Source organism: Macaca thibetana, chromosome 17 (genome assembly GCF_024542745.1).
Source record: "Macaca thibetana thibetana isolate TM-01 chromosome 17, ASM2454274v1, whole genome shotgun sequence".
In the NCBI taxonomy this organism is placed as follows: Eukaryota; Metazoa; Chordata; class Mammalia; order Primates; family Cercopithecidae; genus Macaca; species Macaca thibetana.
Window position 1 is genome coordinate 23,542,200 of NC_065594.1, and position 12,967 is coordinate 23,555,166.

Genomic DNA, 12,967 nt, shown 5'->3' on the forward strand with positions numbered 1-12,967 from the left:
GAGACAAAAAGATCTCAGTAGCTTTCATTTACTTTACAATTTTTAAAAAGTTTCAATTAAGTACTCCAATTGTATCTAAACATAAACAGAGGCCCCATCTGTATTAATATTTTAAACAGGTCGGGCGCGGTGGCTCAAGCCTGTAATCCCAGCACTTTGGGAGGCCGAGACGGGCGGATCACGAGGTCAGGAGATCGAGACCATCCTGGCTAACACAGTGAAACCCCGTCTCTACTAAAAAATACAAAAAACTAGCCGGGCGAGGTGGCGGGCGCCTATAGTCCCAGCTACTCGGGAGGCTGAGGCATGAGAATGGCGTAAACCCGGGAGGCGGAGCTTGCAGTGAGCTGAGATCTGGCCACTGCACTCCAGCCTGGGCGACAGAGCGAGACTCCGTCTCAAAAAAAAAAAAAAAAAAAAAAAAAAAAAAAAAATTTTAAACATTCAATATTTGAGCTATGTAAGTCGTGCTAGTAGGTGAATTTAAACATGTCTTAAACAGGGAATACTGACATTTCGAAACCTTCTGACTGTATTAATTTGATCTGGCTTATTTTTAAAATATTCCCCGTTGCTACAGAACATCTTCCTTTTCTGCATTAAAAACAAAATGGCTGTATTTCTCTGCCCAACTTTGCTTAGCTGAATCAATCCTTTTAAAAGTTTTCTTCTTTACTGCTAAACCTATCTTCAATTCTTAACTGACACATCAGTCATTCTTACATGAGAACAATACATTAAAATAAATACAAAGAAAAAATTCTCCCAGCAAATACTAGATTCAATCCCAACAATATGGACACAGTCTTAAAAATCAGTTATGTATTTATTTGCATAGAACCAAAGGAAAGACTTAAAATTCCAACATACACCCTATGAGGCTTACAATTTAATTACAAATCCAGTTTTGAGGGAAAAAAGGGTTTTGGTTTTCCTCTACTAACGAGGATGATACTGTTTCACATGCTTCAGTTATGCATGCTGAAACATCAGACGCCTATACATCTTTACTTTTTGTAGAATTAGTATCCAGTCCAAAAAAGTCTTTTTTGATGATGTACCGAACACACTGCAAAATCACATTTCTTTCATGTCGAATGTCCGGAGCTAGAAGCTAAAAGACAATTTTAAAAAAGATTAGCTGGTAAATAAATTATATCTGGGAAATACAATCTAAAATACTGCATGTACCCTCTCCTCACAAAGAAGACAGAACAATAAGAAATATATATTATATTTACTATTTTGCTAAAAAACAATGCAAGAACATGTCCTTTTAAGTTACATCAAGACTATCTAGCTTTTTAAACAGTACTAATGCTTATATTTGGAGTCCTCTCTAAGAGTATCTAGCATAGGACATGAAAGTATTTAATAGTCTGCAATTCTTTTTTTTTTTTTTTTTTTTTGAGACAGAATTCTGCTCTTGTCACCCAGGCTGGAGTGCAATGCTGCGATCTCGGCTCACCGCAACCTCTGCCTCCCGGGTTCAAGCGATTCTCCTGCCTCAGCCTCCCAAGTAGCTGGGATTACAGGCATGCGCCACCACATCTGGCTAAAAAGTCTGCAATTCTTTAATCTAAAATGTCAAAGAGGATTGCCCAAACTCAAATTCATAAGCAGTCTAGAAACTGATAAGTACATCTATTTACATGTAACAATGAAAGTAGCAGTAAAAAATTCCAACATTCCTTGACTTTTATAACTTTCCATTTTTGTGCTTATTGTATTTTAAAAAAGCTAAAAATCCCTGGTATTCAGAATAAACACATAATCAAGGAATCATATGTAATTTGCCAAAAAGGATTTTATTTTCTGATGTTATTGACAGAGTTATACAGAAACTTTCAGTGGAAAGATTACTTAATTTACCGATTATAAGGTAACTTTTTAAATGTAATTTACTATCTATACAAAATGGAGCGTATATTTCAGATCCATTTTAATAGGAAGCAACTGTGTTTACACGTAGCACCTCAAGAGTGTAGCCACTGAACACTTTAGCTACAAAATAAGTACTTATCTTGTAAGTCAAAACCAAACAGACTTTTCACAGAATGTCAACTAAAAAATGTGGAATACGGCCGGGCGCGGTGGCTCAAGCCTGTAATCCCAGCACTTTGGGAGGCCGAGACGGGCGGATCACGAGGTCAGGAGATCGAGACCATCCTGGCTAACACGGTGAAACCCCGTCTCTACTAAAAAATACAAAAAACTAGCCGGGCGAGGTGGTGGGCGCCTGTAGTCCCAGCTACTCGGTTGGCTGAGGCAGGAGAATGGCGTAAACCTGGGAGGCGGAGCTTGCAGTGAGCTGAGATCCGGCCACTGCACTCCAGCCTGGGCGACAGAGCGAGACTCCGTCTCAAACAAACAAACAAAAAAATGTGGAATACTTCTATTGCTGAGACATGAAAATCTTTGATCTTTGAACAGCTTCATGTCCACTACTGAGAACTCAAAGATGCACTGCTTCCTCTTTATAATTTGAAGAAAGCTGTTAGATTTTTGAGCACATAATGCTGAGAGTAAAGCCAAGAATGCACAGAATAAACACAAATAAATAAAGGTGTACAAAGAAACAAAATTAGCATGGTAGTGCATGCCCATAGTGCCAGCTACTTGGGATGCTGGGGCAGTAGGATCACTTGAGCCCAGGAATTTGAGGTAGCAGTGAGCTATGATCACACCACTGCACTCCAGCTTGGGTGACAAAGCAAGACCCCAACTCTTTAAAAATAAAAAAATAAAAAAATAAGGTTAGGGAGAGAAGGAAGACAATCCCAGAAGATAACAAGTGAGAACTGTCAGAAAACCCTAGGCCTTTCCTTTTTGTTACTTTTGGTTCTCCATAGACATTTGTATTAAAAATCTTTTTTCCCTTCAGCTTGCCATTGTACTTTTAGCTGTCCTTTTGCTGCAAACTGTTTTTTGAGACGGAGTCTCTCTCTGTCGCCCAGGCTGGGGTGCAGTGGCCGGATCTCAGCTCACTGCAAGCTCCGCCTCCCGGGTTTACGCCATTCTCCTGCCTCAGCCTCCCGAGTAGCTGGGACTACAGGCGCCCTCCACGTCGCCCGGCTAGTTTTTTGTATTTTTTTTTTTTAGTACAGACGGGGTTTCAACGTGTTAGCCAGGATGGTCTCGATCTCCGGACCTCGTGATCCGCCTGTCTCGGCCTCCCAAAGTGCTGGGATTACAGGCTTGAGCCACCGCGCCCGGCCTCGCTGGAAACTTAAAAGAAAATCAATAAACCTCAATAGATACTTCCTTAGCAACTAGTGAAACCTAAATTCTTTTATTTTAAGTGGTTGTAAAAATTACATTATTCCACAGTCACTGAATATACCAGCTATATGCCAAATGTAGCTGCAGAATTAAGATACAAAGTCTCCAAGGACAATGCGTCTCTGGTAACCTTAAAACATACACAGACACAGACAGACAGACACACACACACACCCCCCAGTGGCTCTATCTTTATGACATGAGAACACAAAGATTAGAACCAAAAGAAAAACAATTTACCATTTCCAAGAGATATGGATGGTGTGTTCTTGGTTCGAATAATGTTTGATGGTTGTGATAATCTTTTTTCCTCTTAGGGTTTGTCTTTTTAAAACTTTTCTTTCGGCTCTCACTCTTGGCTTCTGAAAAATTTCTAACAGTTGCTTTAACATCTTGACTTGGACTCTTAGGAGCACTGCTATCAAGAACCTGGTTTTCTGCCAGAACGTCTGCTTCAGTCTTGATGGGAGTTTCTAAGTGTGATGAAAAACAAACACAAAAATAAACAAAACAAAACAGGCAGACCTTTCAAAAGCAACCAAAAAATCCATAATAATCCTCCTAGCCATAATATTGTCCACTTAATAACTTAAAACTATGAAAGATTTTTGCAAGGCATTTATAATGTATTCTAGTATCTTTCAAATTGGAAGCTAAACTACCAAAAATTGAGGCGACTACCATGAAGAGCTACAGAAAGTGATTTCTATGCAGGAAATCATGCCACATGGAAACTTGGATCTATACAAAGGAATGATAAGTGCTGGGAAAAGTAAATATGTGAATAAATACAAGACTTTTTTTTCCTCATTGGAAAATTTTTAAAACTAAAGCAAAAATATTAAGTGTATGTGGAATTTATAACATCTATAGAAATAAAATCTATGACAACAATAGTAAAAAGGAAGGGAGAAAGAATATTTAAGTAGTATACTGCTGTAAAATTCTTGAATTACATGTGAAGTAGATAATACCATTTGAAAGTACACTATGAAAAGTTAAGCTGCACACTATAAACTGCAGACCAACTCCTAAAAAGTAAAACAAAGAAGTTAAAAGGATGAAAGATGATAGCAAGCATACACCAATCACATGAAAGCTGGAAAGGCTGTATTAATGTCAGACAAAAAAGACTTCAGAATAGTGAATATCACCAGGGATAAAGAGGAACAGTTCATAATGCTAAAGGGGTCAATTCATCAATAAGACAAAACAATAACACCTAAAAACAGATTTTCAATATAACATGCAGCAAAAACCGATGGAACTGAGAAGAGAAATAGACAAACCCATTATTATGATTCAATACTTGAACACTCCAATCTCAGTAATTAAAGAAAAATTGGACAAAAAATTCGTATGGATACAGAATACCACAAAGAATTAACTCAAATTGACAAAGAACACCTGACCTAATACATTTTCTTGTCAAGCTCATATGAACATTCACCTTGTGCTGGGCCATAAAATAAGTATCAATAAATTGAAGTAATTGAAAGGATAGAGGTATGTTCTCTGACCGTAACAGAATTAAACTAAAATCATTAACAGAAAACTAGCTAGAAAACAAACAAACAAATATTTAGAAACTAAGTAACACACTTCTAAATAAACCATAAGTTAAAGAACAAATTGTAAGAGAGATTAGGAAATATTTTGAAATAAATAAAAATGAAAACATAATGTATCATATTTGTGGACTACAGCTAAAGCAGTTCATGAAGTTACATTTATGACTTTCAGTGCTTAAATCAGAAATGAGAAAAGTCTAAAATCAATTATCTAAGCTTCTGTTATAATGTGGTAGGGTCTGAGGAAAGAGGAAATACTAAAAAGTGAAAAACAGTGGATTAGAGTGAAAATCAATGACAACAGAGAAAAACCAACAAAGCCAGAAGTTGGTTCATTGAAAAGATTAATAAAATTAATAAATGCACCAAGATTTTTTGAGAAAAGAATCAATTAACAACTTGGAGAAATAAAAGAGGAAGACATCATCATAGATCCTACAGATATCACAGGAAATATTATGAACTATATACCAATAAATTAACAACTTAGGTGAAGTAAATTCTTTTGAAAAACACGAATTACCGAAACCCACTCAAGAAGAAATAGGAAAATATGAATAGTTCTGTACCTATTAAGGAAATTTAATTCATAATTTAAAACAGTCCCAAAAACAAAATGGCTTCACTACTGAATTCTACAAACAAGAAAAGAAAAACTGGTAGAAATCCTAAACAAAACCTTAAAAAAGAGAAGGAAATAGATCCTTACTCATACCAAATCTATTATAATAAAAGAAAACCAAAGACCAATATCCTTCATGAACATGTATGCAAGACTCCTTAATAAAGTATTAGCAAATCAAATCCATCAATGTATTAAAAGGGTAATAGACCATGACCAAGTAGATTTTATCCTGGGAATACAGGCTGGTTTGACATTTGAAAAATCAATGGACATTTCACCATTATTAACAGAATAAAGGAGAAAAACCATATGAACAGTTGAAAATTCACAAATTTTAAGCTCAGAATCTTCACCTCTCCCCCTTCTCCAATGGTTATACTACTTACTTACTATAAGTGAATGTGATATGAGATAAAGAATTATATTCTAGAAGCTGGGAGACAGGGTTCAACTGCCTAGACAAGAGTGGCAAAACTCATAATACTCAAACATTACATACGACTGAATGTAGAAATTATATTTGAAAAGAAGTATAGCAACAAGTGTTAAAAGCAGACTCTGGTGCCAGACTGTTAGGTTCAAGTCCTAGTTCTATCATTTACTAGCTGTGTGACCTTTGGGCAAGCTATTTATCTCTACCTAAATATCTTCATCTATAAAACAGAGATGATAAATAAGAAAAACCAGGACACTATTTTCTATTATTTCCTTCCACCTCAAGTATCAATCACTCAAATCAGGAACACAAAGTCAAATGAATCAGAGCTTATAACTGCCAATTTTCTGCTAAGAAATGAGGACAGGGACTAACATTTATATTTTTCTCTTTCTTGAGATTTACAACATTTCCCAGCTAAGTGTCATATATTAATGTAATGTTGACCAATTACATTTTAAATATAGCCCGTTCGGTTCTATCAAACGCTTAACACACTTTTTGGTTTGTGGCCTTCTGAAATAGTCTTTAATTTGGAAATCTCCCCATCATAGCCAAATCAGTTTAAGGAAACATAATTCTGGGGAGTTGTAAAACTGTGCTTAAATTCTAATACAGTTTAAAAAATGCTAAAATGCTAACATGCAGAACAGATATTAAACCAACCCATTTGGAAATATTTCTTATTAAATTTATATCTTAGTGATTCTTACAGTCCCAGATGTATTACCTCTTTCTTTGCTTCAGTCTTACTTGAGGGACCCTTTCTTTGTTTAAATATCTTTCCAGAAAAATGCTATTCATGTTTAAGATTCCAAACACTTTTATGCTAATTCTTAAGTCAAGACAGATCTTAATTATGAAGACACAATTGTTAAACTCTGTTAGGAAGAAACAGATTGTTCCTATACATTTAGAATCCAGGTAAATAAGCAGTCTTCTAGATACTATTCCACAGTTAAAAGACCACTTTGTTTCCTTGGTTTATTAATTTAAAACTCCCTATGTGTCAATATCCCATCCTAGATCCCAGAATTAATACTGAAAGCTAGAAATTTGCTAGTGACATGGATGGCTTAATAAAGCTGAATTCAAACTACATAAAATAATTATTAAGACTTAGGAATGTGAAGCAAGGGTTTTTTCCTTAAAGCAGGACATTTTAACAATTAGTCAAAATAAATTCACACAAAATCATATATAATTTAACAGATAATATCCTCTGTTATCTATAAAAAGTCTACGCATTACTGTGCAGGATGACAGTAAATGCCAAAGACAGAAAGACTATAATGGAAGGCAAGGTAAGTTGGTTTCTTTGGACTTTTAAGTCTCCAAACCTATATGTCAGGTCTGCTACATAATAGCTTGCCAAGTTTTTTCCATTTTATTTTTTTATTTTATTTATTTATTTATTTATTTTGAGATGGAGTTTCACTCTGTTGCCCAGGCTGGAGTGCAGTGGTGTGATCTTGGCTCACTGCAACCCCTGCCTTCTGGGTTCAAGCAATTCTCCTGTCTCAGCCTCCCGAGTAGCTGGGATTACAGGCGCACAACACCACGCCAGGCTAATTTCTGTATTTTTAGTAGAGACAAGGTTTCATCATGTTGACCAGACTGGTCTTGAACTCCTAACCTCAGGTGATCCGCCCGCCTCAGTCTCCCAAAGTGCTGGGATTGCAGGCATGAGCCACCGCGCCCAACCAAGCTTATCCTTTCTATGCTTAAGGTTCTATAAAATAAAGAGGTGATCTCAAAGATCCCTTCCAGTTTCCTTTCTTGCAATTTAAAATGATGGCAGTCTCAAAATGAAGGTATGAGTATAAAAATACTGTTCCATCTTAAGAAACAGAGAAGCAAGCATTAGTCCAGCCTGTTGTTATGGGATTCTGTAATTCTGGTAATAGTTTTCTTTGTTATCACCTGTTATGAATACAACTGATAAGTAGGAAATGTAATATGTGTTTAAAGAATAACTCCATCTTCAAACCAGTGTATGAGAAACAAGACTACAAAAAAACACTGTTTTTCTTAAAATTAAAATGAGGCAACCATCTGTTAAGGAATACTCTGATAAAGCCAAAGTAGCTTATGTTTCAAAATTCAAGTAGCTATTAAGAAGCTACCATAGTAAGCCATGGCCCACTTAAAAAAGAAAAAACTTCCCATGTTACAGATACATATAAACATCATTTTTTATATTAAAGCCTAATGGCTCCTTATTCAACATCTTCCAAATACATAAACATTGATTATCTCTAGCCTAGTCAACATTAAAAGTGCTGCCATCTCCATCAAACTACATTTCCTTTTTTTTTTTTTTTTTGAGTCAGAGTCTCACTGTCACCCAGGCTGGAGTGCAGTGGCATGATCTCGCCTCACTGCAACCTCTGCCTCCTGGGTTCAAGCAATTCTCCTGCCTCAGACTCCTGGGTACTGGGACTACAGGCATGCACTGCCATGCCCGGCTAACTTTTGTATTTTTTGTAGAGAAGGGGTTTCACCATGTTGGCCAGGCTGGTCTCGAACTCCTGACCTCAGGCGATCCACCCTCTTCGGCCTCCCAAAGTGCTGGGATTACAGGCGTTGAGCCACCGTGCCCCGCCCATCCAATTACATTTGAATCTTCTCTTCATTCTATATAAACACTTACAGACCTGTATTCTTATCCTCAGTACAGCTCCTACTTTGATTACACATCTTGTCCTGAGACATACACATGAATTCTCTCACAGCCAGTAAAGTCTAAATAAAATTACCACACAGAGCCAGGTATCCACAACAGTAGGACACAGATTTATTCATTAAACATATGCTGGATTATTGATATAAACCTTGGATTAAAAACTGCTACACTGCATCAGATCAAGAGCCTACTCATGGCTCTTTCAGGTAGCTCTGAAAGAGATGCTGTAGGAAATTAAACTGGTTTATCACAATTAAATTTCACAATGAAGCCGCACACGTTACCATCTGTAACATCATCTTTAAAGGTAAGACATGTATCCTGAATGTTACTGACTTCTCAGAAAGACTCGTGAAAAGATTCAATTTCTACTGACCTTTAAAATGCACAAGCTAATGCAACCACAAGTATAAGGTTGTGTATTCCAAGTGAGATCATTTATGTAAATATGCTCTAGGAAGAACAATGCCCTATATGCATTAAAAAAATTGTATCGCACTCTTTGTCATAAAGGATCTCTCTCCATCTACCAAAGATGCTATAAACACATTATAATAAAGGTTCTTGAGAGCAAAGAGAAAAAAATGAATTTTCTTTTTGCCATTTCTTTTAGAATTTTCTTCAATTCCATTAGTGGATATTTTCTCTTTTCCTTCCAATTCTTTCATTATATTGTATTTTTTGCTTTTTTATTCCCAAAGTAGTAACACATTTCTTTATTACTCCAGAGTTCCTTTAACCCAAGTTAACTTTACTTCTGATTCAAATGAAAAAGGAATTTGAAGACCAAATAAAGAATGCACATCCTGGATGCTATTAATGTGCAGCACGCACCAAAGGCAAAAAGCAACAAAACAAAACCCTGTAACAACATACACCATGACTTACCTTCTGGCTCACTCTCTGACCCTGAAAGACTGCCATAGCTACTCATTAGTGAGCATAGGGCTGGTGTCACTTCCTTGGGTATCACAGAGCGTTGTGGTTTCTCCTCCTTATCAGACTCTGAAGGGAAAAGAACTCAGATTCAAAACATCTACCACTATAAAAAAGCTGACCATCCCCCACTCCCACATTTGTTAGTGAAAATTAAGTAATTTCTGATCATTTCCTTAATCTTTCCAAAAAACGAATTCTAGGAGGCCAGGAACACTTTCCCCTGGTTTACACATCTTCATGGGCCAAGAAACCATTTGCCCCAGAGGAGACAGTGGGGGGAAAGGAAACTATATAGAGCTCAGTTACTCAGCATGCTTCACAGGTTATACAATCTGAGCATACTCTAAATTAACTTAATTACATAGTCTTTGCTGTTCATTTACAAGTAGTAGGAAGGCCCAAACTTTATTTAACTTCACTGGATTGGGATCACTGCCTCTGAAAATTAAGTTTAGAAATAAATGAAATATTAACATACCTATGCTTTTAACTGTTTTTAAGACTGTTTTTCAGGATCCAAATAATATTCAAAGCGTTTCTATAGGCTTAGTCAAACAGTAATGCTGAAATTAATCCACCCAAAGTTTTTTAGAGACAGAGTCTTGCTGTGTCACACAGGTTGGAGTGCAGTGGCATAATCTCGGCTGACCACAACCTCTGCCTGCCAGGCCCAAGCAATCATCTTACCTGAGCCTCCTGAGTAGCTGGGATTACAGGTGTGTGCCACTATGCCCGGCTAATTTTTTGTATTTTTAGTAGAGATGGGGTTTCACCATGTTGGCCAGGCTGGTCTCAAACTCCTGGCCCCAAGTTGATCCACTTGCCTTGGCCTCCCAAAGTGCTGAGATTACTGTGACCAGCCCACCCAAAGTTTTTATTATTTAAAACTTAAATAAACAAGAACTTAAATAAACAAGGCAACCATGAGAATTTACCAAGCATAATACTAAAGTGCCTGCCAAATGTAAAGTGTTTGATCCAGGCCCAGCAAGCCTAGTTGTAGCCCCAGGACACCACCTATTACATTTCTTTTTGGCAGCTCTAACAATCTATTAACTCTATTCTAGACAACCAATAAAAATAAGGCCTCACTGAAGACAATAAGTAATTTGTGTATTTAATTAACCAACTCAACCCAAAACCAAGATAAAATGTTTCAAGACTAATCATTTAATGTTCACCAAGCCAGTCTAGGGGAAACCAAAGCATGCCAGTAGGAAATGGGAGTATCTTTCTGTGTGAATGTTCAACTGCCACCTTCTGCTGGATGAAGCTAAATCCTCTCTCCTCACTACCCACCATCATACCTATAAAAGTACTCCTTGTCAATTTTAAGCTAAATTACCTTTTCTCCTTGATTAATAAAGGGAAAGGAAAGTATGCAGTTTATGTGAATTACGAGTAGATTAAGCAGAAATCTACCACAGTGTTAGTATGCAGACTTTCCATTCATTGGTTGAATGATGAAAGACCAAACTGTAGCATTTATTTCTAAGACTCAAAGAGAGGTAACAAAAATTACAGTAATAGTTGAATATTATGTTCTTCAAAAGCATGATCTGACCTAATCCTTACGAGGTATGTGATGAGTGATGAAACAAAAATCCAGAGATTTTGAGTACTTTTCCTTAAGACAACTATAAATCAGTTGGGTCAAATTTAAAGCCTGGCTATCTGACTCCAAATCCAAATTGTTATCAGTGAGCTAGAATGCTTCCCACAGACATATAGTCTTCTTAAAATGAAGCCATCCTATCAAAGTGTTTTTATGGTCCACAATAATGCTAACAATGTCTCCCAGCCATAGCTCCATTCCTTTCTTCCCTTTTATAGTAAAACTCTAAACAGTTATTTGATATGCAATCATACCTTGGAGATATTGTGGATTTGGTTCCAGACCACTGGAATCAAGTGAATACAGCAATAAAGCAAGTCACACACATTTTCTGGTTTCTCAGTGCATATAAAAGTTATGTTTACACTACACTGTAGCATATGAAATGTGCAATAGCATTATGTTTTAAAACATAATGCTTGTACCTTAATTTAAAAATATTTCATTGCTAAAAAATGCTAAAACTCATCTGAGACTTCAGGAAGTTGTGATAATTTTGCTGACGGAGGGTCTTGCCTTGATGTTGCTGGCTGCTGACTGATCAGGGTTGTGGTCACTAAAGGCTGGGGTGACTGTGGCAGTCTCTCTGCCTTGACTGCTATTCCTTTAGGTATCGGCCCCACATTTCATTCAGATGTCTTGTTTTTGGTTTTTTTTTTTTTTTTTTTTTGAGACGGAGTCTCGCTCTGTCGCCCAGGCTGGAGTGCAGTGGCCGGATCTCAGCTCACTGCAAGCTCCGCCTCCCGGGTTTACGCCATTCTCCTGCCTCAGCCTCCCGAGTAGCTGGGACTACAGGCGCCCACCACCTCGCCCGGCTAGTTTTTTGTATTTTTTTTTAGTAGAGATAGGGTTTCACCGTGTTAGCCAGGATGGTCTCGATCTCCTGACCTCGTGATCCACCCGTCTCGGCCTCCCAAAGTGCTGGGATTACAGGCTTGAGCCACCGCACCTGGCCTCATTCAGATGTCTTAATGTCACCTTATCAGAGATGCCTTTACTGATCACTTCAGATAAAAGAGCATATCCCCTTCTCTGACCACTATTCTCTATTATTTTACTCAGCTTCACTCATCTTTATAATTCTGTTTTTTGTTTGTTTGTTTCTTTTTGTTTTTTTCAAGATGGAGTTTCACTCTGCTGCCCAGGCTGGAGTGCAGTGCATTCCACCTCCTGAGTTCAAGCGATTCTCCCCTTAGCCACCTGAGTAGCCGGAATTACAGGCACTTGCCACCACGCCGGGCTAATTTTTATAGTTTTAGTAGAGACAGAGTTTCACCATGTTGGCCAGGCTGGTCTCGAACTCCTTACCTCAAGTGATCTGCCCCCCTTGGCCTCCCAAAGTGCTGGGATTACAGGCGTGAGCCACTATGCCCAGCTCCCACATTTTCTGTATTACTTTTATAATCAGAAAATAACAGAAAAAAAAAAAAAAAAAAAAACTGACTCTGGAAAACTATTCCTCACAATCCAATTCATGAAGCAGAGGGCAAGGCTTTAATGTCCTTTCCTTTCTGGCTTCTTTTTCAAACTTTGTATTTTGAAACAATTTTGGATTTATACAAATGTTGCAAAGATAGTACAGAGTCTCCATATACCTTTCATGCAACTTCCCTAATGTTACCATCTTACATAATTAAAGTACCTTATTATAGCTAAGAAGTTAACACTGGTACCACACTAGTATTTAAATTACAGACTGTAATGTAATTTCACCAGCTTTTCCACTAACGTCCTTTTTCTGTTCCAGGATACAATCTGCTATACTACACTGCATTCGGTTGTCATGACTCCTTAATCTTTTCTAAATCTGTGA

At 37.3% G+C, this 12,967-nt stretch overlaps 1 protein-coding gene and 1 long non-coding RNA gene across 3 annotated transcripts in view; one reads left to right on the forward strand and one right to left on the reverse strand.

The window, feature by feature from the left end:
- Positions 1 to 12,967, forward strand: part of LOC126940399 (uncharacterized) — a 117,735-nt gene that overhangs the window by 18,069 nt on the left and 86,699 nt on the right. The gene's annotated exons all lie outside the window — the stretch shown is intronic.
- Positions 810 to 12,967, reverse strand: part of NUFIP1 (nuclear FMR1 interacting protein 1) — a 52,713-nt gene continuing 40,555 nt past the window's right edge. For both annotated transcript variants that reach the window (XM_050766196.1, XM_050766197.1), the window contains exons 8-10: positions 9,489 to 9,605; positions 3,523 to 3,755; positions 810 to 1,114 (exon numbers count right to left, since the gene is read on the reverse strand). In XM_050766196.1, the coding sequence (XP_050622153.1) occupies positions 998 to 1,114; positions 3,523 to 3,755; positions 9,489 to 9,605 (467 nt within the window). In that variant the 3' untranslated portion in view covers positions 810 to 997. The remainder of the gene's footprint in view (positions 1,115 to 3,522; positions 3,756 to 9,488; positions 9,606 to 12,967) is intronic.